At 34.5% G+C, this 25,410-nt stretch overlaps 1 protein-coding gene across 1 annotated transcript in view; it reads right to left on the bottom strand.

Moving 5' to 3' along the window:
- Positions 1-24,113, bottom strand: part of LOC140042026 (hemocytin-like) — a gene marked incomplete at its 5' end in the record, with an annotated part of 32,040 nt that extends 7,927 nt beyond the window's left edge. Inside the window, 13 exons of the mRNA XM_072087671.1 lie at positions 585-686; positions 1,453-1,578; positions 7,286-7,462; positions 7,787-8,137; positions 11,219-11,420; positions 11,794-12,020; positions 12,384-12,566; positions 12,828-13,060; positions 13,516-13,784; positions 15,547-15,734; positions 15,869-17,131; positions 17,389-17,877; positions 24,071-24,113. Coding sequence (XP_071943772.1) covers positions 585-686; positions 1,453-1,578; positions 7,286-7,462; positions 7,787-8,137; positions 11,219-11,420; positions 11,794-12,020; positions 12,384-12,566; positions 12,828-13,060; positions 13,516-13,784; positions 15,547-15,734; positions 15,869-17,131; positions 17,389-17,877; positions 24,071-24,113 — 3,853 coding nt within the window. The remainder of the gene's footprint in view (positions 1-584; positions 687-1,452; positions 1,579-7,285; positions 7,463-7,786; positions 8,138-11,218; positions 11,421-11,793; positions 12,021-12,383; positions 12,567-12,827; positions 13,061-13,515; positions 13,785-15,546; positions 15,735-15,868; positions 17,132-17,388; positions 17,878-24,070) is intronic.
- Between the last annotated feature and the right edge of the window lie 1,297 nt (positions 24,114-25,410).

Here is a 25,410-nt window from a genome sequence, read left to right as displayed (position 1 = left end):
GTTATATTTCAACTCGGCTCATCGCCTCGTTGAAATATAACCTTTCATCATTCACCTCGTGCCATTATTTTTACCATTACACTGTACTCATAAACATTCATTATTTGTATATTATTCTTGTATTATTTGTCTTACCATTATTGAATAAATGTTATATTGAATTGAAGCCTAATTGTAATAATATGATGTATATAATTGTAATGATGATTTTTGATTAGTTTTCATGTCAGATCAACTTATCTAATGTCCTTTTCACATTATCGAAAATATTATATTGATATAGACGTACTATAATGGGCAAGAATGATTCGGTTTAGTAGGAATATATGTATAAATTTTGGATATCTCAGGGTGTTTATTTCTGATCTCACGATGACGGAGAAGAAAATTCAAGAACCCTAGTGAGTTTAATGACGTAAATTTATGAACACTAACATTCTAAACTGGCATCTATTACGATAAAAATGTCTGCAAAATGTTAACGAAAAGTTTATAAAACCAGTAACAAATTGGCCTACTATTTTGATAAAATATTTCTTCATTGTACACGAAAAGTAAAGAAAACTAATAATAATTGCACTTACCACATGTTACGTTATCGCAATCACACATCTCACCTACTATTGTAGTTATCATCTTATAACCAACATTACATGGTAGAAAATCAGAATTGTCACATTTGCAGCCTTCGAAAGATGAGAAACAATTAAACAGGTCTGTATAATTATATTAAAAATGAGCATAGCGGCGCAGTAGACAACTGAATAATAACACTGAACCTAACCTTCTATTATTCTCTCCCAACTATCAACTGAACCTAACCCTGTAATTGAATAATCTCAACACAATGTAATTTAGATATAGTACATGATTACTCTTAATCTACAAAACCAATTACTAATCCCTACAACATGAAGGAAATATAAAAAACTAAACCTAATTTTACTATTACAAGATTACACTGCAATACAGAACCAGACGCCTCTTAATTTATCTATTTTTTTTATTCATTAATTGAGAGCGCTTTTTCCATAATCTTTTAACATATGCTTTACTAAACCTATCAAGAATATTCATAACTTCCTTGCTGAAGAGATAATTATCACTTCCCATAGTAAGATGTAATTTAACGTCAGTGTTCCCATTAATGAATAACTCCCAAATGTCATTATATATAGATATATAATCCTGTAAATAATCTCTCTCCTAACCATGTAAATAAAGAAGATTAAAACAGTACATACTACTTTGAGTAATAAAGATAATATAGGATATTGTGTAAAGTAATCAATTTAAGGTTTTCAGATTGCTGGATAGCACATGAAGCATATAAAGCAGTTCAAGGAATACAGACTTTACAGACATACATACAGGCTTTTTAACTTTCATTGATGAATCATGGAAAGACGTTATAATCTTAAAAGAAGGAAAATTTAAAAAAACAAAACTCACCTTGCCCACATTTAATTGTATCGGAACTGACACTGATAATATTGTTATTACATGTTAGTATAGTACATTTTTCCACCCTCCTCGATTCACCATTGTTAAGGATGCCGTCGTCTACCTCACAAGATACTGTATAAAACATTTTGTATTCAATAATAAGTCATTTTATTCTGTATAGGAGTACATTTTTTAGGGTTTGGTTTTTTACATGACATGATTATTGATTTGATTAACTATATAATTATTTGATTTTATTATTTAAAAATTCTAAGAAAATGTATATAATTATCTGTTTTTTTAAACAATTTAATTATCTATTACCATATCCGGACAACTACCACTCGGACATCAACTATCACTCGGACAACAACTACCACTCGGACAACAACTACCACTCGGACAACAACTATCACTCGGACAATTACAGCCAAGACAACTATCACCCGGACAACTACTCCCTGGGACAACTATCCTTCAAAAGAATTACCCTCTAGGGCAACTGCCCCTCTGGGACAACTACCCGTCTACGACCTCTAACCCCAAAATCAACTACCCTTCGGAAAATCACACCTCTAGAAAAAAAGTTTTTGGACTCAAATTAATTTATATTCTTATATTTTTATTATGATGTGTATGTTTTTTTATATGTGTAATTTGATAGTGTACAGAAAACAAATTTCTGATATGTTACATTGGACAAGTAAATGCTGTCGATAGCAGTACATTTATTTTCCCCACTACAGTACTTGGAAACAACTGTAGCCATCTCTCACTTGTTCAAACACATCGAATTACTCTATTTTTACTTCAAGTTTCGTTTTCACACGGCTACGCGCATATCGATTGGCGCATAGTGAAAACGAAACAATTGGCGTTCGAGTTGATTTTCCGGCGCCGAACCGGAACCGGACGCGATTTTTTTTTTCATACATAAGTTGGGGACCCCTCATGAAACGTCACAAAATAAACATGAATAATTCATCAGTTAAATGTTTTGTTCCTTGTGTACCCAAGCGTATAGCAACAGGTGATTACAACTGCGATACGATTCTTTCTAGGCCTAGGATTCTAGGTCAATTCATGTGATTGCCTTCGCGCACTCTTCTTCACACACACACACCAACCTATGCAAAATGTGTCGAGGCTAATCGACAGCTAGGCAAGACATTCAACCATGGATTAAAGAATAGAAGGATATGCATCGACGGTGACATCAAACGATTTTACAACGCGCTTGCCTATACTAAAGCACTGCTGCCAATCAAACAAACCGCGGCCCTATGTAAAACTCTGCGAATCAACCCTTACATATTTTGAGACCAAAACGTAACTATGTAGATCGTATGCGCAGTCTGAATGTTCTATTGACATGTCTGCGTCGATGATTAATTGACAACAAAAATATATTGCTGAATAATTCTGTTTTAGTTTCATAACAATCGGACTACGAAAAGTTCACTTTCTTACGACTGGTAATTTTAAGTAGTTGGTAATATTAATGAAATATGCAATTTTTATATTTGAATTATCATTATTTGCCTGCCATCTTCTGTCATTAAAAATTGCGTTAATCTATAGAATATTAAATTATGCATTTGACCATGTATGTTGTTAGCGTGGCCGGTGTTCACCCATACAACAATCGTGTTTTTAATAAATGGCTAAGCAGTGGTTTCTTCATAAATCTCCTTAATTATCGATGTGATTATATTAAAATTTTAGTGCCTGGTGATTGGCTAGTGGTTATGTCATCATCATCACATCCAATCACCGGGACTAATTGAATGAAAACAGCGATCCCTGATCCGGGATTGGCTGGCTATGTATAGTTGCATATGTTACCTAGCGGTCGTTTTGAAAAGTACACGCAGGGAAAATAAAACTTAATCACGAACAAACGAAGTACCTATTATTATTCACACGTACACAACAGGGGTGGCGCCAGGATCTTCCCGACGCGGGGGCTACATTCCCCGACGAGGGGGCTATGCGAGCAAAGCGAGCATCACAAGGCTGGGGGCCAGGGGGCCGCCAAGGGCCCCCGGTGGGGGTCCAGGGGGCGAAGCCCCCGGAAGCAACGCGTTCTAGCGTCATTTGAGGTCATTTTAATCAGATTTAGGGTAGCCATTTTTTCCATTTTTTATAATGCATAAATAAAATACTGCGTGCAAAAAAACGATGCGCGATGACTGTTTCAATCCATATTTTTCAATTTAAAAAATAAAAGTTCAAAGAAAATTTAGAAAAATAGAGTTGGAGGTCCTGGAAATTGGACTTATTATACTTCAAAACATGAAACAAAATATATAAGTCCCTATCATGGTTGTGACTGAGCTAAGAAGTGTTTGAAAAATAGAGATGTTAGGTCCCGGAAAATGCACTTCTTGTACTTCGAAATATGACCAGCTTTATTGTTGGGGCTGAGCTAAGAAAATGTTTAAAACTAGAGCTGCAGGTCTTCAAAAAATTGCATTTTATACTTTGGAAACATCAGGCCCAGAGGCTTAAAAATGCAAGCGTAGACCTTTTTCAGTCGGGGAAATAAGTTTATTCCTCCCAAGTGTATGCCTGCGTACCATCTGGACTTCCGAGTGGTGAGAAATTCATGACATCAGGACATTGGAAATTTAATAACTTAGCTATAATAAGATGTTGGCTAAGCGAAAATGGCATGTTTTTTTGTTTAGTAATGGATGAAATATTTATTTTAGGTGCCCCACGGTACAGAAGGTTACTTGTAAATTAAAAAATTGGTGAACATACGAACAATTAACATAATTCGTTTTTGCTGTAGTGTGTAGCGCACGTCGACACAGTACACGACGTAACCGTCGGTAAACTTCGCCTGGAAAATAACTACAGTACACATTTTGGTCCCTGGATGGAACATGATATCACGACCCAACGTTGAACGATTCGTACAACGGGATACCGCCAGAAAAGTGCGTACCTATAGCTATTGTTTAGTAGTAAGTTAGATCGCTGGCAATAATGAATGCATATAAAGTGCATAATATCACTCTGACGTACTCTCACGGTCAATGAAACGTCGAGGTTTTCTAGGCGCTGAAGCTACGAAGTGAACGCGAACGAATTATATTCCCCGACAAAAAGTACCCGAACCGTCGGTAAACTTCGCCTGGAAAATAACTACATTACACATTTTGGTCCCTGGATGGAACTTGATATCACGCGTCTCGACCCAACGTTGAACGATTCGTACAAAGGGATACCGCCAGACAAGTGCGTACCTAGCTAATGTTTAGTAGTAAGATCGCTGGCAATAATGAATGCATATAAATTGCATAATAGCACTCGGACGTACTCTCACGGTCAATGAGACGTCGCGGTTTTCTAGACGCTGAAGCTACCAAGTGAACGCGAACGTTTTTTACTGTATATTATATTCCCCGACAAAAAGTACCCGTGTTCCCTTCGGTAACCGTCGGTAAACTTCGCCTGGAAAATAACTACATTACACATTTTGGTCCCTGGATGGAACATGATACCACGCGTCTCGACCCAACGGTGTCTGGCAATAACGAATGCATAAAAGTGCATAATAGCCCTCTGACGTACTCTCACGGTCAATGGAACGTCGTGGTTTTCTAGGCGCTGAAGCTATATGAAGTGAACGTGAATTTTTTTTACTGTATGTTATATTCCCCGACAAAAAGTACCCGTGTTCCCCGACGGGGGGGCTAGGCTCCCCGACGAGGGGGCTAGAGCCCCCCGTAGCTGGCGCCACCACTGGTACACAAGAAGTAAGACAACGGTGAGGAGATCATGATTACACGTTGTATCTACTACACTTAAGATTAGCCTAGGCCTATACCTAGGCAGTATCAATGTCGGCAAATCATATGGTTTACTAGTAAGCCTAAGGCCTAGGCCTAGTATCCTTGCTGATTTTGTAATTTTACATGTAGGCTGAGACAACAAATAAATAGTTATTGTCTCAGATGTAGGGCTACTACAGGTCATAAAAATGCTACTTTAATGTCATTAAAAACATTAGCGTAGATCAATCGCGGCAGAAACCTATACTAATTACAATTATAGCATCTACAATTCTAAGCCAATAACAATATAGTATTGTTTTTATCTGGTATATTGATGAAGTAGGCCTACACAGGGTCTTCACAATAACATACAATGTAATTTAATATGTTTTCAATAAACATTATACTCAGTGGCGTGAGGCAGAGGCCTGGAGCCACGTTTAGGAAACCTAAGTGGCCCTCCGAGTTTCAAAGATCGAGGCCTCGGACGTACGTTTTTAGCATGTTCGACATATTTTATGCCTGTTCCTCAAGCTTCGGTTTAGCCAGTGAGCGCACATAGCCGTTACGCCACTGATTATACTGTTCAAATATGAATGAATACATACAGTGCAACAAAGAACGCGCGAAAGAAGCGTAGCCAACAAGGTTAAATGTCGTTGCACATGTGCAGTAAACAATATATTAGGCACGCGACCGTTTCGTTGTTACCATGCGGTTAATTAAACTGTAACATTGTGGGCGGTCCGCGGTCTGTCGGCGAGAGTCAAGGAACCCTTGATCTCACGTCGATGCATATCCTTCTATTCTTTAATCCATGATTCAACTAAGTACGGTAGTAATTAGACATAGCCCATAGAAAGCTTAGACCCACAAGAAGATGTATAATTTGTGTACTGTAATTTTTTAATTCTGCTATTTTATTATACTCAAATGAACTTTAAAAATGCGCGTTAAATTATGAACACATGAGATGGAAAGATTAGAACCACGAGAATAAAAAATGTATTTTTGTGTAATGTAATTGTTTAATTTTGCTGATTTATTACTCGGACTGTGTCATACCTAACAGTAACACACACGTCACACCCACACAGACTACTAGAATAGACATGGGCTTTAGAGACTAATAATTAGGCCTAATAGTATTAATAGAAACTATAATTTTAACACGTAATTCTTTAGTAATACATTATATTAAAAACACTATCATAAACTAAAGGCTGATTATTTCGACAATCAACACAAAACGCCGCTATTCTTTTATGAAATCGCACGCCACAACCACAGCGGAGATAGGCCTTGAATCGTATCGCAGTGTCACTTCTTGTTGCTATACGCTTGGGTGCACACGGAACAAGAAAATTTAACTGATGAATTATTCATGTTTATTTTGTGACGTTTCATTAAGGGGTCCCCAACTTATGTACGAAAAAAAAAATCGCGAACCGGACATGCCGGAACAGGTGTGAAAGACTTTAGAAAGCGTGGGTAATCGGTGAGTCATTTACGAAGCTTTCGCAGGAGCGCGTTAACTTTAACGCTATTTTCCAACAGATAACGCGCAAGCTCCGCCCATGTTGTAAACAAATCAATCTGCGTGTGCGCAGGAATTACGAAAACTTTAGTTACGTGCGTCGAGAACCTTATTTCTGAAAAATAGCGACAATGAATTGATTTATATTTTTTTAATAGGGAGTAGTTGTCCTAAGGGGGTAGTTGTCCTATAGGGGATAATTGTCCGGGGTAGTTTTCGGAGGGTAGCTGTCCACGTGGTAGTTGTTCTAGACCCATCTATTATTGTAGCTGTTTAATGTTGACACACATACATTGGTGTGAAAACCAAGAAGTGCTTGAACATATCTGGTGGTGAAATACTCGCAAATATGAGTGACTTAACAAGAGTGACTAAAGCTCTGTCTACACAATCAAACTTTATGTGACAAAACAAATATGGTGTGCCCCTATATGGACATGATGATGTCATATCACTACAATATTTGGGCATATCACACTGTTTTTGTGGAGGTAGATCGGTTTAAAAAAAAACTTACAACAATCGACACACTGCCCGGTACTGTTCATAATGAATCCATCAGGACAGTAACATCCTTCAAGTTCTGTCTGTTGGCAAACTTCTTGCTTACGTTGCTGCCATTCATCACAGCTTTGTATTGGACAACCATCATGACATGCCTTGTACTCCATTGGCGCTTCACATTTAGGATAGGCTACAGTATCATGAAAATATCTTAATCGTAAATTACTATATATAGGTCATAGTGTTTTATCATCTTGATATTTCAATTGATGTTTATTGAATGTCGAGGCAATTTCTCTAAATGTGGCCAGCTTGACACTAACCAGGTTTAAGTTTAAACCAAACGATAACGTTGTCAATTTAAAATAACATAATTATTATTTGTTTATTACTGCTTTCTACAATAAATACATTCTCTTCTCTGATATAACATTATGAATTATAAATTATTATCATTGTCATTATTGTATCATCATTATTACTATTGTTGTTAATTTTAATTAAAACAACTTACTGCAAATACCGACTGCTTTTCTCCATTCAATACACATTCCTCCATATTCCTGACACCTTCCAGCATACGCAGCTATTGAATCACATGGACCATGCCCACATGAGGTATCATAGAGACATGAATTGTAATATTCCACAGGATTTACCAGGATTCCGCAGTCTGACAATGGCGGTTGATAAAATGCTGCGCAAACTTTTTCAGCGTCTGTGGTATCATCGCTGCAAGTAGGTTTGGGAGGCTTGGTGCAATTTGAGCCCTCCACAAGCCAACTAAATCCAAATTCGGCTGTGTTTTCCGTGATCGTGCCATTCGGCATTGTCAAGTCATCAGAAGGGTCAGAGTTACAGATTCCTGAAAACAGTATGTTATAATGGTTTTAAGAAAACGATTCAAGCGACTTTTATTTTGATACTAAAAACTTTTCAGTTTATCGTAGAAACAGGCCTAACATTAAGGACGGCGGAGTAGCCATTTTGATTAAAAATGATATTATTTCAGAAATTATCCAAGAACCTGTTTGGACTGACAGTGAAATTTGCGTTTGTTCACTTAGATTTGGCGACAAGAAACTAGCTGTTGCATGTATTTAGACCCCCGAACTCTACCCGCAATTATAACACATCAATAAATCTGTCTATAAATCAGATGTGTAATATTGAACATGACCAACTTATTATAGCCGGAGACTTTAACTACAAAGAGATTAACTGGACAGATCACATTGTGCATGGCTTACCAGAGAGTGACCAACAGCTGTTCTATGAAACATGCTGTGACAACCTTTTTGTTCAACATGTACATGACATAACAAGGGTTAGGGGCAATGATCGACCATCTACACTTGACTTAATCTTCACTGAAAATGAACTCGAAATAGATCAAATCAATTATTTACCACCTATCGGCAAGAGTGATCATGCAACATTGGCCTTTGATTTCCTACTCGAAAAGGGATCAGTGCTTTCAAAGGAAGACACCACCACTACCAAACTTAATTACCACAAGGGCGACTACTCTGCAATGAACTTTCACTTCAGTTCCTACAACTGGAACAAACTGCTAAATGACAAATCATCTATTGAAGCATGGGAGTTCTTTCATGACAAGTATCAGCAAGTAACATCAAACTTTGTACCACTTACTAAAACTACACACTCTTGCACTCCTAGCAAACAGAAATGGATGACTGCCAAGACCCTTTCCAAGATAGCAGCAAAGGAAAAAGCCAGGAAACACTACCACAAAAGACAAACAAAAGCAAGGTACAAGAAATACTGTCAAGCACGCAACTATCATGTTGGCTACCAGTGACTAGTGGAGTCATCCAAGGCTCAGTACTAGGTCCAGTACTCTCCCTGATCTTTATAAATGACATTCTTGACTCAATCAACTCCAACGGCAAGTTATTTGCGGATGATGCAAAAGTATATCGCCGCATACGCTCTGAAAATGATGTCCAAATGCTTCAAAAAGACCTTGACAAACTCAACACATGTAGTAAACGCTGGCTTCTCCAGTTCAATGAGACAAAGTGTAATGTTGTACATATGAGGTCGCAAAATCCTAATCATACATATCGTCTTGGTGACACTTATCTTGCATCTGTGACTGAGCAAAGTGATCTGGGAATAACTGTTACTACAGATTTCAAATTCAAAACCCACGTAAACAAGATTGTCGCAAAAGCTAATGGCAGAATTGCAATGATTAGGCGCACCTTCATTTACTTAGATAAAGAGATGTTCATCCCATTGTATAAAACGCTAATTCGTCCACTCTTAGAGTACTGTGTACAAGTGTGGTTACCTAACCAAGTTGGACTCAAGAAGATTTTAGAAAGAGCACAAAACCGAGCAACCAAATTTGTACCTGAACTTAGGAATCTTCCCGCCGATGAGCGTCTTGCCATGCTTCAGCTACCAACACTCGAAAAAAGACGAGATAGAGGTGATCTCATTGAAATGTTCAAAATTATCCATGGTATAGTAAACATTGAGGCAAATTCATTTTTAACTCTAAGGCAGAACCCCGGAGGTTATATAACCAGAGGACACTCACTTACACTATCTAAACCTAGATACAAAACCATCAGGAGAGATACCTATTTTGACGTCAGAGCAATCAACAAATGGAACTCACTACCAGAACATGTCATTAACAGCACAAACACAAATTCATTCAAAAACAACCTCGACATTCACATAAACAAAAGGATAGGAGGCAACTATTACGAGCATTAAGCTCACAGCCTCTTTTAATCACTAAAGGTAAGAATCACTAAAGGTAAGAAAAAAAACATACAATAGGCAGAAATGTCAACATTATTTGATTAAGAGGCGGCAAAACCAGAAAGCGATCAAGGACAGGTTCCAACTGGTGATGATGACAGCTCACTTCCATATTATAGAGTCTGCACAAACTGAAGTTCATAACTGTAGATATCCCGATAAAGTTATTTTTAACACAGTATGCAAGAACCAATTAAAGTCTTAAATATTTTTTATTTAATCATCTGTTTCCTCGTAATTGGCAAGATATTCCTGATTCCAGTCCATATATTTTAAACTTTTTAAAATTGATATTCTATTTATAATTTAAGAAATAATGATTTATTTTCAATTATTTTTGTCAATCAGTAGGCCTAGTAAACATTAAAAAATATTTAGTATAAAATGCTCTATTCACTTATAAACAGGGCCTATCAGGTATTAAATATATAATTGTTTTGAGGATGATGGGGATTATGATTGGATGCTGTTTTCCTTCTGTAGTTGATTTAGCTTCTATATATATATTTACGTAAGGGCAACGTTCGGTAAATCGCGAGTAACTCAGTGGTATATGGTTGATACATACTTTCAGTACTGAACACCTAATGCAACCCTGTTCACTAATGAAGTTTAGTTATATAATAATTTATTGACAATTAAAACGAATTTAGGTTAAACGATTTGCCCCGACAAAGGATGTTTTCCGAACGTGGTATACACTGTCTAATGGTTGACAATGCTGAAACATCCCGCACACAATCATACAATGATGCTTTGCATTTGCATCTCCTACACACTTTGTTTTTAATTGCAGAAAACAGCTCGAGTTAAAACATCATAATGTTGAAGACAAACCAACTTTATTAAAAAAGCACTATTTTAATAGATTTAATACACGTTTAAAAATTAGTCTTGATTGGCGATGAATGTGACATTCCAATCTCTCTTCCAAGTGTCAATTCCTTCAGGCGTAATAAACTAGTGCCCGACCAAAACCAGTAAACTCATGAGCATTAGGCCTACCAGTCCAAGTTTACACATTCTCATTCCTGTCAAGCCGTAGTAGGCCTACTATTATTATAGCTTTCGCGTGATACAGTAACCTAATTATTCTTGAATATAAAGGCGCGGCGCGAAAAAAACAAGAATAATACATATTTACCACAAAGACCTTCTGTTTGATTGAAGTATCGGCTTGAAGGTATCATTACATTGAATCCATTACTAACATAATCATACGTTAGCTCCAAGTGAATGGCCTCGATGGTTAAGTGAACTTGAATGAAACCTTTTGTTTGGATTGTGAATCCATGACCTTGGTACTTTGGAGGTACTGTCACCCAAGCGCCACCATCTATTGAGATCTGATTTTTTTTTAAATCCAAGAAAATCTTAATTGTAACTGCAAAAATTATAGAAATATTTGCACAGGTAATTACAATAATTTCATACAAAAACACATAAGAACAAAAATGACTTAGTAGTTACATCAACGCATGATCGGCAGCCGGTACCTTCAAACGGTATTTCCTGTAAATAATTCTGTCATGGTTTATTAAGAAATTAGAAATTATAAAGTATATTTGAAGGTGTTCCATTGTTAAAATAGTATGTTCATAACTTTCAAGGTTTGTGTATACCGATGCCGTATATCAGGTGTGGTGGGGTTAGACTGTACGTATAGACTGAACTCACAGGGATATTAAAATTTAACACACATAATAATTCCAGTCTTACTTGTCTTTGACTGGCAATTGTGACATTGTGATTGTTATAAACCGCAACAACATCGTACACGCAAGAAGTTGTTGGTGCATTTACACATTTCACATTTGTTGCATAGATTTCAAAGTCATAGTTTGGTGAAGAGTGACGTGACAATACGTATGTACATTCTCCTTGGAAAGCAAAGTATTTCTCATCGTATGTAAAATAATGTGGATCACCATATCCGGTACAAACACCTTGAAAAAAAAAATGGCATTTTAAAAATAAAAAAGGAATATAATATATGACTAAATATGTTATGTTTTAAAAGAAATATAGCATTTTATAAACACCATGTTTTTTTTAAAACTTGTATTTAATATTTCTGTGAATTTACTGAATGTGCATGAAGAATGAATGACACGAATGAGAGACAGAAAAAATATGATTCTTCACACTCTTGGACCCTCTTTAAAAAATTGTTATAGTTTCTGAAATGAAAAGACGAGGCCTTTCGGGGTGGCGGGAGATAGTTATGGTACTATTCGGTTTTCGTTTCAGAGGTGTCCATTACGAGATAATGTTTTGCGGCAATTCCGGAAAAAGAAAATGGAACTTACAATCTTTGCATTGATCCCTATCAACACATTGTTCTCCGTCCCTGACCTTGTTGGATGGACAGTAGCAACCTGGTGAAATTCCAGTTTTACAATCCTCCACCAGTTTCCCTTTCAGATCGCCGCAAGTCCTCTCACATGTACCACACTCTCTCCATATTTGATCTCCACTGCATTTTCTGCTAGCTTTTTAGAAAACAAAATTATCTTGTATAAAAATACATTTTCTTAAACTGAAAATCATATGTCCATGTTTTAGAGAAAGGTAGGTGCTTAGGTGTAGGTTCTAACTGATGATGACAAATACTCCCTCTATTTTGTTGTTGTTGCTTTGTTGTACATGGGATGGAAATGGCTTTATTAATAGACGATTTTAATTTAATAACGACAGGTAGGTTATTTTATGACAAGAAGCTTATCAATACAAACATTCAGTAATCTACTTACGACATAGTTCTGACGTCCGCCAATCATAGCATCTGTTATTGTTTGTGACATTGTTGTGACATTCATACATAAACTCTTGAAATTGTTCACATGCACAGGTATCTGCGACGTCATTAAATTTAGGATCTGTTTGCGTAACTTTTGACTTTTCAACACAATCGCAAATATATTGTTTACACTTTTCTACATACTTTCTGATATCAGCATATGGTCCACAACCAAATCTAGAACCCCTAAAAGTACAAAATCAATGGTAAATATGTAAGCAAATTACATATACCATCTAGGTCTAACACTACCCACACTCGCAGTCAGAAATTTTCTCCTCAAACGACAACCAAAAATCGTTGAACCTAAATTCGTTTTAATTGTCAATATCTAATTATCTAACTCAACTTAATTAGTAAATAGGGTTACATCAGGTACCGAAAGTATGAATCAACAAAAAAAAAAACAAGAGTAATATTATTTAGAGATACTTTGTTTGAAATGTATTATTACGGTACTGTATCGTACTTTTTTGCATATTGTTTACTTTAAAAACAAATAGTAAAGTTATGTTTGCGGTACACCATTATGATTCTAAAAAAGGAACTTAAGTAAAGGTGAGACATTTTCAAGCCAACAGATTCTAATAAACAATTCCAGATTAATAAGATCATAAAATTACGATACAATTTGAAATTACCATTGGCGTAAGCGGTCACAAGTAGTTTCAATGTCTGGATATTTAGTATCACAGGGTTTACAATCAAAGTCATCGCAAACACACGTAGACCTATCGTCTTCTGGAGTTGTAGTGACATAAGTATTTGAACCTTCTTTTATAAGTGTTCCACATTGACCTTCTAGTTTGCCTTCAAATGCATGCAACACTTTAATACTTATGTGTGTGCTGTCTTTTTTCAATTTTAATTCTACACCAATGCCTGAATCAATGTCAACTAAATCTCCATTCTGCAAAGAAACATAATCTAATACATATATCATGCATTTTTTTTTAACTAGATGGCACGCTCGCTTCGCTCGCGTACCATCTAGGTCGTGCCCACAGATGGTTCTCGAATACACAGTATTTTCCAGCGAGAAAAAAATGGAGATTTCAAATGTACGTACTGCAGGACTATAATACATTGTCGTTTACAGAAACGAATAAATATACACGATGATTTATGTAGTCAGCTAAACTTAGCACCCTGGAAATTACTTCCGAGAGAGAAACAAAATGAGTCAAATTTTTTTATTTGGACTCATTTAAACAAACCCAATTTGTGTTTTGTATGTAACATTAAGGGTTGAGGGATGGGGGAAGAAGATAGGTACAAAGAGGAAACATTTTAAAATATATTCCTATCCACTCAGTAATGAAATATTGTTTTTAATGTTTTATAGGCCTATAAATAATATACCACTAAATACAGTAAAACATTTACGATTTAATACTTTGTTAAAACTCTCACTGTCATAGTTCGATTGAAATAGTAAAGTACATGTAACGATACACCACTACGTACGTTTATATATTTTTAAATTATTAATTAATACAAACGTTGAGAAGCAACTGTCAGTAATAACGTTTATTTATTTGTATATTATATGTTTATAATCTAACAGTAGGGCCTACCCACACTCATAGTAATAAAGTTTATTTGTATATTTGTTTATATTATATCTAACAGTACCAACAGTAAGAAATTTGCGATTCAAATTGCGATCAAAAGTGGTTAATACCTTAACAGTATTGTACAGCATTGCAATACTATTTATGTTTATTCTCCAAGGGGGCCCATAAATCTAAATCTATACCTCTATGGTTAAACCAAATAATTTGGAATGTTCCATTCATCACAAATCAATACATTTGTAAAAACATATACTACATGTATCAAAATAGCATTTTTTAAAGAAAATCGGCCTGTCTTCAACATTATGATGCTTTACTCGAACTGTTCAACCGGTTTTCAGCTATTAAAAACAATTATCGTAGGAGGAGATAGGAAAATGCGAAGTGTCCTCGTATTATTGTGTGCGGGTATTTTTCAAGACGGACATCGATTAGACAGTGTATACCACCATCGAAAAACACCCCTATTTGGGGCAAATCGTTGAACCTAAATTCGTTTTAATCGTCAATAACTAATTATCGAATTCAATTTAATTAGTAAACAGGGTTACATCAGGTGGTTAAAATCAGTACCGAAAGTACGAACCAACTTTATATACCATCGAGTAAACATTCTAGAAATAACGCGTGATTTACCGAATTTTGCCCTTACGTAAATTTATATATAGATAGATGGAGTCATGGGTTTTTATTTTATGATCAGTTAAATAATTTCATAAAACCAGGCGCAAGTCAGGCTGCGAAAACTCTGCCGTCCTAACTGCACAATACGTTATGTACATGTCTATATGCTGACTAAGTTACCAAATGTTATATGTTTACAAGTTTTAGAGAAAAGTCACGACCAAAATATTGCAGGAAAAAAATGAACTTTGGTAATGATGGTTAAATAAAAAATATCCTGAAAATTAAATTGCTAGCTTTAGTCATGTATATTACATTTCAGTTCTAAGTACATTGAATTTAATCTACAGCATGACAATCTACTTTTCATAAATTATTGATTCAGAGTAGGTAACATTATAAACATTTAGCAAGATATTTCTACGGATTAATGAATTGTAGCTAACTATAAAAAATTTAAAAAAAACCTACCACTTTGATAGTTGCACCAATCTCTTTCTTCAATATCTGACTGAATGCTGAAAGCGAGGTTCTACTGTAGGGTACAGAGTTTATTCTGAACTTGTCATCCAGTATAACAATAGAATAAGTGCCAATATTCACCTCAACTTCAAATTTACAATGGCAGCATGAATCATTATTTGTGGTTGGTCTGCGTACTAGAAAGAAAACAGTTTTTTCTCTATCCATTTTTTCGATGACAGATTTTGTATTAACCTAGTAGTACTAGTACTTACCTAATAGTAATTTTCAAATATAACAAATGTTTGTAATCTTAAAAGAAACACACTACCTTTAACTTCAAATGACGCGTCTTCACCAACTTGTTTTGTAATGATGCTATCACAGACTTTGTTGACATATGTGGTTTTATCAAATAGATCAAAAGTATCACAATAAAAGTTACAAACAAAATGTTGTGCAATTGGTGCTGTTGGCATTGTATTTGTACTTATGGTTGTTGGTACTTCAGTTGTACTTGTTGGAGTAGTTGTTGGTACTTCAGTTGTACTTGTTGGAGTAGTTGTTGGTACTTCAGTTGTACTTGTTGGAGTAGTTGTTGGTAATTCAGTTGTACTTGTTGGAGTAGTTGTTGGTAATTCAGTTGTACTTATTGGAGTAGTTGTTGGTACTTCAGTTGTACTTGTTGGTGTAGTTGTTGGTAATTCAGTTGTACTTATTGGAGTAGTTGTTGGTAATTCAGTTGTACTTGTTGGTGTAGTTGTTGGTACTTCAGTTGTACTTATTGGAGTAGTTGTTGGTAATTCAGTTGTACTTATTGGAGTAGTTGTTGGTAATTTAGTTGTACTTATTGGAGTAGTTGTTGGTAATTCAGTTGTACTTATTGGAGTAGTTGTTGGTAATTCAGTTGTACTTATTGGAGTAGTTGTTGGTAATTCAGTTGTACTTATTGGAGTAGTTGTTGGTAATTCAGTTGTACTTATTGGAGTAGTTGTTGGTAATTCAGTTGTACTTGTTGGTGTAGTTGATGGTACTTCAGTTGTACTTGTTGGTGTAGTTGTTGGTACTTCAGTTGTACTTGTTGGTGTAGTTGTTGGTACTTTAGTTGTAATTATTGGTGTAGTTGTTGGTACTTTAGTTGTACTTATTGGTGTAGTTGTTGGTACTTCGGTTATACTTAATGGTGTAGTTGTTGGTACTTTAGTTGTACCTATTGATGTAGTTGTTGGTACTTCAGTTGTAACTATTGGTGTAGTTGTTGGTACTTCAGTTGTACTTGTTGGTGTAGTTGTTAGTACATTCATTGTAGCTGTTGTAATACATCTACAACACACTCTCACCTCATAATTATAACATTTTGGTGCTGGTCGAGGTGGGCTTATACATACCAATCCGTAATTAGTATCACAAGTTACTTGTTGGCCAGTTAGACTATACGGGATATTACTGCCTTTTGTTCTACATTCAATTTTCGAAGGATCGACACATACACCATACATTTTACTTAGTTGTTCCAATCTCTCCAAGTCATTCCACTTGCCTGGCCCAGGTTTCATACTGTCCATCCAATCGCTCCAGCAACAATGTCTGGATTCTGCAAAAAGAAAAAGATTTAGGTAGATTCTTGAAAATGATGTGTAAACACACCTGAGACATCAGAAATTAAGAAAAAAGTGGTTTCCAATCTCTCTAAGTCATTCCAATTGGGCCTAGGTTTTGTTTTGTCCATCCAATCACTCATTTAAGAAACACGCTACTGAACAGTAGAACCATAGTAAACTTTATGTACTATTGTCTAAATTCATTAATTTAAGATGTTGATATAACGATTAATACAATTAGTTTATTTACCTGTTGGTGTAGTTGTTTTTACTTCAGTTGTACTTGTTATAGCTGTTGGTACTTCAGTTGTACTTGTTGTAGTTGTTGGTAATTCAGCTGTACTTGTTGGAGTAGTTGTTGGTAATTCAGCTGTACTTGTTGGTGTAGCTGTTGGTACTTCAGTTGTACTTGTTGGTGTAGTTGTTTTTACTTCAGTTGTACTTGTTGGTGTAGTTGTTAGTACTTCAGTTGTACTTGTTGGTGTAGTTGTTTTTACTTCAGTTGTACTTGTTGGTGTAGTTGTTAGTACTTCAGTTGTACTTGTTGGTGTAGTTGTTGGTACTTCAGTTGTACTTGTTGGTGTAGTTGTTGGTACTTCAGTTGTACCTATTGGTGTAGTTGTTGGTACTTCAGTTGTACCTATTGGTGTAGTTGTTGGTACTTCAGTTGTACTTATTAGTGTAGTTATTGGTACTTCGGTTGTAGTTGTTACTGTTGTAGTAAATGAAGTTGGTGGTACTGTAAAGAAAAATCGACATTGATATTCTGGCTTCGATTCAGTAATACATTTTGTCATACCCATAAAAGTGCTACTATCTATGCAAACTAACTGACAAGGCATAGGTTGCAAAGCATGGATTATTTGATTCATTTTGAATTCAAATGGAACATTAAAACATATTGATACAAGCTTATAAAGTTAAGAAACATTACTTGGATGATTAGAAAACCATATTTCCAATGGGATCCAGAAGGCAGAGACATTTTTGAACTAGTGTGAACATATAGTATGATCAATTATTAATTAATTATAATTAAGTATATAATGAATGAATGAATGTGCTGCTTGCACAGCATTTATTGTCAAATATATAAAATATATATATATATAATATAAAATAGCCTACAATACAAGACTGTAAAATACAATAAAGTACAATAAAGGTGTTGAAATAATGTTAAAAATCAAGAAAAATATAATTATTATACTTTATCTTCTTTATTTCATTTCATCACATACATAATACAAAATTAATATATAAAGGCAACGTAACAATTAAAACGATATAATACTCTCTCAAAAATAAGAGAGTAATGAAATTAAAGAAAAAAAAAATAATGTATCGCAAAAATACACTTAATAATAATCATTTTGCTAATAATATGGTTGCCTTGTATTTTTGGTAAATGTGAAATAAATGATTATAATTAAGTAATTGTTTTTTGATTTTGCAACTAAATATGTACCACTTTGTAATTAAAATTAAAATGTTTGCATCACTGTGTGTTTTTCCAAAACCAAAACATATACTTTCTTTGGTGATAATTAAGTTATTGTTGATATTTCGATACATATATTGTTTTACATTTTCCCAAATGTTCTTTACCAGATCACATTCAAAGAACATATGTAGCAGTGTTTCCTGCTTTTCCTTACAAAAACTACACATTGGTGAATCGACCTTTGACATCTTAAAGAGCATTGTATTTGTATAAATTATACGATGAATAAATTTAAATTGAAAATTTTTTAGCTTAGTGTCATTTGTACAGGCGTGTAAATTTGAGAAAAGGTTTTTCCAATTAAGTTTGTTGTCAAACTCCTTTTCCCATTTGGATTCAATTCCAATTGGCTCTTCAACATTTTTTAATATAATGTGTTTATAGATATAATGACAATTTCTCGTTTTCACAGAAATGAATGTCTGTAATTTGGATTCAACTTCATTAGTTGTGTTTATACCTTGTTCAATTAATTTCTGTTTCCAGAGCTTTGGAATTGAATTTACAATCTGGTGATATAATAAGAAGTCTGGTTTAAAATTATATTTTTGGTTAAATTCGTCTAGTTCTAATATTTTCCCTTCTTTGTTCACGATATCTTTTACATAGTTTACATTTTTAACCAACCAATTTTTTTCAACTTTAAATTCTCTTTTATCATCAAAACATGAGTTGTTCCATAAAGATTGATTTAAGATGTCCTCTATCGTATACGGTTCTACAAAATTGTATTCACTCCACGCAGAGAGTATATCTTTATGGAACCTTTCAAATTGTTTTAATATTTTTGAAGATTTAGAAAAGTTGGTTTCGAAAACAATATTTCCTCCAACCTCTTTAATCTTACTTTTTAAAAACACTTTCCACTTGGATTGATTTCCATCAAGATATCTTTTCACCCAACATGATTTGAGAGATGTACAGTAACTCTTAATATGGGGAATTTTTAACCCTCCTTCGTCAAAATTGTTAAGCATGACTTTTCTTTTGACTTTATCGGGTTTTCCGTTCCATATAAATTTAAAAATTTTACTTTGAATATCTTGAAGGAAACAATCGGGTGGGTCTGGTAAATTTGAGAAAACATACGTGAATATCGGGAGAAACAGTGACTTAATAATAGTTGCTTTTCCAAACAGAGTAAGTGAGCGTTGTTTCCACATATTTAATACTTGTTCAGCATTTTTAGCCTTATCTGGAAAATTGAGTCTGAAAATATCATTAAAATTACAAGAAATATTGACACCCAAGTATTTTACTGGGCCTTTGGTCCATGAAATACTTTTCTCAGATGGCGTTTTATAGTCGCAGTTTCTTAACGATCCTATTCTCATAATGTTACTTTTTTCATAATTAATTCTGAGTCCAGAATATATAGAAAATTCATCCAGTATATCTATAATCGGTTTAATTGAGTTTTGGTCTTTGAGAAAAAACACAGTGTCATCTGCAAATTGGCTAATTCTTATGTCTACATTATTGTACTCTATACCTTTAAATGTGTCTGATTGACGTACCATGTTACCTAGTGTTTCTGCACAAATTATAAAAAGATATGGGGATAAGGGACATCCTTGACGCAGGCCTCGTTTTAAATTGAAGAATTTTGATGTTACCCCGTTATTTATAACGCAACTAACAATGTCTTTATATAATATTTTTATCCAATTTATCATATTTTTACCAAAGCCAAATCTCTTAAGAGACATATCAAGGAAGTCCCATTTCACCTTATCGAAAGCCTTTTCAAAATCTACAAAAAATAGTAAGTTTGGCTTGTTGTGCATTTCTGCATATTTTATTACATCATAGACTAATCTTATGTTTTCTCCAATATATCTGCCTTTAAGAAAGCCCGTTTGATCAGGATTAATTACTGATGGCAGCACACATTTTAAACGAGTCGCAATGGCTTTTGCTAAAATTTTATAATCCACATTTAAAAGCGAGATGGGACGCCAGTTTTTCAATAATAGCGGAGATTTATCTTTTTTCGGTATAAGTGATATCACCCCTCGTTTCTGGGAGATACTTAAAAACCCGGATTGGAAAGAATAATGGTAAGCGTTAATTAGCGTATCTTTTATATCATTCCAAAATAGTTTATAAAACTCGGCAGGAAAACCATCTGTCCCAGGGGTTTTATTGTTATCCATCGCCTTTAATGCTTCTAAACATTCTGTATCTCTAAGGGGCTGGTCACATATAGATTCATCATCTTTATTGATTTTATCTATGTGTATCTTGTCAAAAATATCAGCAGGGTTGACATTGTTATTTTCGCCTTCAAAACTATATAATGATTCATAGAATCGTTTTTCTTCATTTATTATATCGTCGGGGTTAGTTATGTCTCCATTATCTGTTGTAATTTTAGTTATATGCTTTTTATTATAATTCCTCCTCTCTAAATTAAGAAAATATTTCGTGCTTTTTTCTCCTTCTTCTATCCAACGGGCTTTGGATCGAATCAGTGAGCCACGTGTTCTAATTTCATAGATTGATTCTAGTTCGTTTCTTTTAATTTGGATCATTTCGGTTATTTTTTCATTACTGTTTACGCAATATTGCTCTTCTAAGGTTTTGATTTCATTGTTTAATCGATCCGCGTCTTTTTTAATTGTTTTATTTAGTCTACCAGAATACGACATTGATGTTCTCCTTGTATTACATTTTATCATTTCCCATACAGTATGTGGGTTATTTTCTAAACATTCTTCTTTTGTGTTTTTTATGGTTTCTTTAATTTCTTTAACGTATTGTGGGTCACTTAAAAGGCTTGTATTCAGTTTCCAGAAACCTGACCCTCGTTTGCTTGTTATTCCATGTATTGATAACGTAATCAATGAATGGTCACTTTTAAAACCCGGTGATATTAAAGTTTTTTCAACTTGAGACCAAAGTTCATAGGATATAAGAAAATAATCTAACCTACAGAACACTTTTGGAGATTGATTGGAGTGCCATGTAAATTGGGTTTTAGTTGGATTTTCCTGTCTCCAGATGTCAATTAAATTATAATTGTCTTTTATACTATTTATTTGTTCTACAGATCTCGGGTGAATTTGACCTCTTCCATTTTTCTTATCCAGATCAGGTTCAAGTATTGTATTAAAATCTCCGCCTATTATTAGAGAGTACTGTGCGAACTCCTCAATTTTATTATTAAATTGTTCAAAAAAGAAACTGTTGTCATCATTTGGTCCATATAAATTTGCAATTGTAATATGTTTATCCTCTATTTGTATATTCATAATAATAAATTTCCCATTTTGATCATTGTATATGTTTCCTATTTTGTAGCTGACATTTAATTTTAAAAGAATACAGACTCCAGCCGAATTATTCTTTCCATTGCTAAATTTAATCTCAGAACCCCAGTCATTACGCCACGCAGTTTCCAGCTCATGTGTGCAGTGGGTTTCTTGTAGGAGATATATGGAGAAGGGTTGATCCCTTAGCCAATTAAATACGGTGCTGCGTTTAAAAGGGTTTCTAAGCCCCCGTACATTTAAACTACATATATCTATGCTACCCATATTTATTTTTTTGTGGTTTTATTACTGTCTGCGTTATTATTATACATTTAGTTATATCAGAGAGATAATAACAATTGAGATCATAAACGTCGTTATAGATACTGTACATCGTTATCTGATGGAAATAAATAGTATATGTTAAGAATGCAAATAATTAGCGGAGTCCGGTTTTGTATAGCCGTTTCCATTACCGTGGGTATAAAAACATACACATTTAATAGTCTATAAAATGCGATACTCAAAATAAAAAAAATAAAATTAAAGATAACATTAACATTAATTACACTTGAGAACATCAAATACAAAAATGCGTAGCATTGGATAACCATCGCCATCTGCGAGTAGCTATCATGTACATGTAAATTGATATAAAACATATCTATATTTGCAATGCCGTAGTAATAGATAAAAAAGAAAATTATAAAAAGTGTTCACAGTCTAGGGATCAAAATACCTTTTGTTTACACCCTGGTAGTTCATTTGCTGTTTTGTCCAGGTACGAATGATTCAAAGCGGCCATCTTGCTTCTGGTATCTAATAACTGGAGGCACACAGAACGGGATAAACGCGAACTTAACGTCCGATCGCCGTCTTATTCTTTCGATGTGATTTTGCCTCAGTATTTTCCGCTGCTCTCTCACCTTCTTTGAAACATCGTCGCTAATATATATAAGATTGGTGTGCAGTGGATAGTTCTTCAGCGTTTTTGCAGCATTCCTCAGTACAAATTGACGATCAGTGAAGCGGAGTAACTTAACATGAATCAGCCTAGGCGTTTGTTTGCGTTTTGTTGATCCTTTATTATGCAAATAGCCAGGTGTTCTATGGGCGCGTTCGATCTCGATGTGTTCGCCATCTTCCAATTTCATATGGGAGGTTAATATATATTTCACTAATTCTTCACATGTTTTATTTTCCTTCTTTTCATAGCCTTCCGGTACGTTGTGAATTACAAGGTTATTTCTTCTGGACCTGTTTTCCAGGTCTTCAACTTTGTTTTGTAAATATTCAAAATTACCTGTAATTTCACTTGTCGACTTGCATTTTGTTGTGTTTTCTTCTACACTTTTACCAATGAATTCTAATGACCGATGAATTTCTGCGATGTCCTGATTTTGTGTTTTGGATTTTCCCTCTGCTTTACTCATCCGGGATCCTAGGTTTTTTACACGCTTATCCATCGATTCTAGTTTTTGAATGATCATGTCCAGTTTCTGGTCTAGTACGGAATTCGACGGTTGGGCTGCGCTTCCCGCGCTGACCGGTTCTATTGTTTCCTCGGCGTCCGCCCTTACAGATCTCAGGTGGTAGGTGATTTTTTCTTTGTCTTGTTTTCCACTTTCCATAATGAAATTTCCGATTTAACGTCCAACATCCAATGGAAACATTAATAAAGACAAGTTTGGTTTACAGTATTGTGTGTATTTAGTAATATTTACCACCATTATACTTTATCTACTATATAAGTCACAGCTAATTGAATTATCAATGTTTATACCAAGATATTTTACATAGTTAATAAATTAAAAATAAGACCGTGTATTTCTATTTGAAGTATTTTTCAAGCCAGAGAGATGTGTAAATAAAAGTACAAATGAATTTAGCTAATTATCGTTGTGTTGTACTTGGCGACATAAGAGTATTATAATGTAGTAATAAAACAAACAAATATTTCCACATCTATATGCAGCTGATGCTACATCATGTAACCGATAATTTGTATCTAATTTTAACAATTTTTAGCCTCTTAACTTTTTGTGTGTTTTTTTGTAAATTGTATTTTATATTTTTGTATTTTGCCAGTTTTCAAATCACATTTCTGTTTTTTTAAATGGACAATAAAGTATATATGACTATGACTATATGACTATGACTACACTATTACTTACTTGTTGTTGGTGGACAAACCGTTGAGCATTTATCTATAGGTACACACTTATTAATTTTAGAATCTAAAACCAGATTTTCTTCACATTCACAGCCTTCAACACAACCTTCAATTTCACATTTTTGTTCGTTGCAGTAGTTGTCACATGTCCGTGGGCATGGTGAGGTACATGGTTGCCACTGACTAAAGCCGTGACATTGCATAGCTAAGTTTGGAATAGAATAGTACCATAGATATTAGATGAGTTACATTCAAAATAACTAAAGGTTGCTTTTGTTTCATCGTTTTCGTAGTTTTAGTTATTATAAGTAAACTAACAGAACAACTAATATTAATAATTTGATAAATGTCCCCTTGAAAATGAAATTTATAAATATAGTTAAGAGTAAATGTGTGATCCAGATATTTTATTGTTTTAGTGTATTTTAATTTGTTTCATATAATATTGTTCTCCGAGCCGTTACTACAGTATTTCATTTATGTTCATCCGATTATCGGTACTCTCCAATTGATAAATTCAGATTAAATTTATTGTCATATGTACTGTACATGTAAACATTACCCGTGCTGTATCCCAGTAGCATAGGAATATTTTGTAATACAACATCACATTTGTTTCACATGAATATTCTAGTATCATATACCACAACCTAACTTTATGGTACACACACCACATGTGGCACAAATGATGAGAAGCTTTTACCAAATGTTCCTATGATACTACTTTTATACAAATAAAATAAGCAAAAAGCTAAATCAAAACGATAAAGTAAAACATCCAGAAATAAATTGAAATAATAATAAATAAAAATAACGTAATGATACTGCTTTATATTTCTATTAAGTATTTTCATAATTTCGTATACGCTTATTATCCAGAATAAAATAACGTATAACAACTTACGGCAATGTTTGTTGGACCTCCATTTTACTTCAATACCATGATGAGCACATGCATGCGCATATGCCTTAACTGCTGTACAAAAGCACTCACAATCACCACCGAAGTCACATTCACATGTATCTTTAACACATCTTTCGTAATAGGTTTTAAGTCCTACTACAGAATGACAAGGTTCGAATAAGTCTAATCGCATAATTGCACATTTCATTTCAGCCCAGATTTCTCTTTGTGGTATTTCCGAACATTTAGTGCGTTTTGCTTTGGTAGCTGGACAAGTGGATCGTGCTTTCCAACTATCAGCAAATTCGATGGCAGTAGCAACTGGCGGTCCACCAGAAGACGGTACAAAGTCGTTTACTAGAGCATTATCAAAGTTGCCACACAGACCGCTTACCTATGAATGAATTGTATACTATATATTTTATTTTTATTCACAC

This window comes from Antedon mediterranea, chromosome 1 (genome assembly GCF_964355755.1).
Source record: "Antedon mediterranea chromosome 1, ecAntMedi1.1, whole genome shotgun sequence".
NCBI classification, from domain to species: domain Eukaryota; kingdom Metazoa; phylum Echinodermata; class Crinoidea; order Comatulida; family Antedonidae; genus Antedon; species Antedon mediterranea.
The sequence above is the reverse complement of the archived record's forward strand: the minus strand, read 5'-3'. Positions and strand labels throughout refer to the sequence as shown.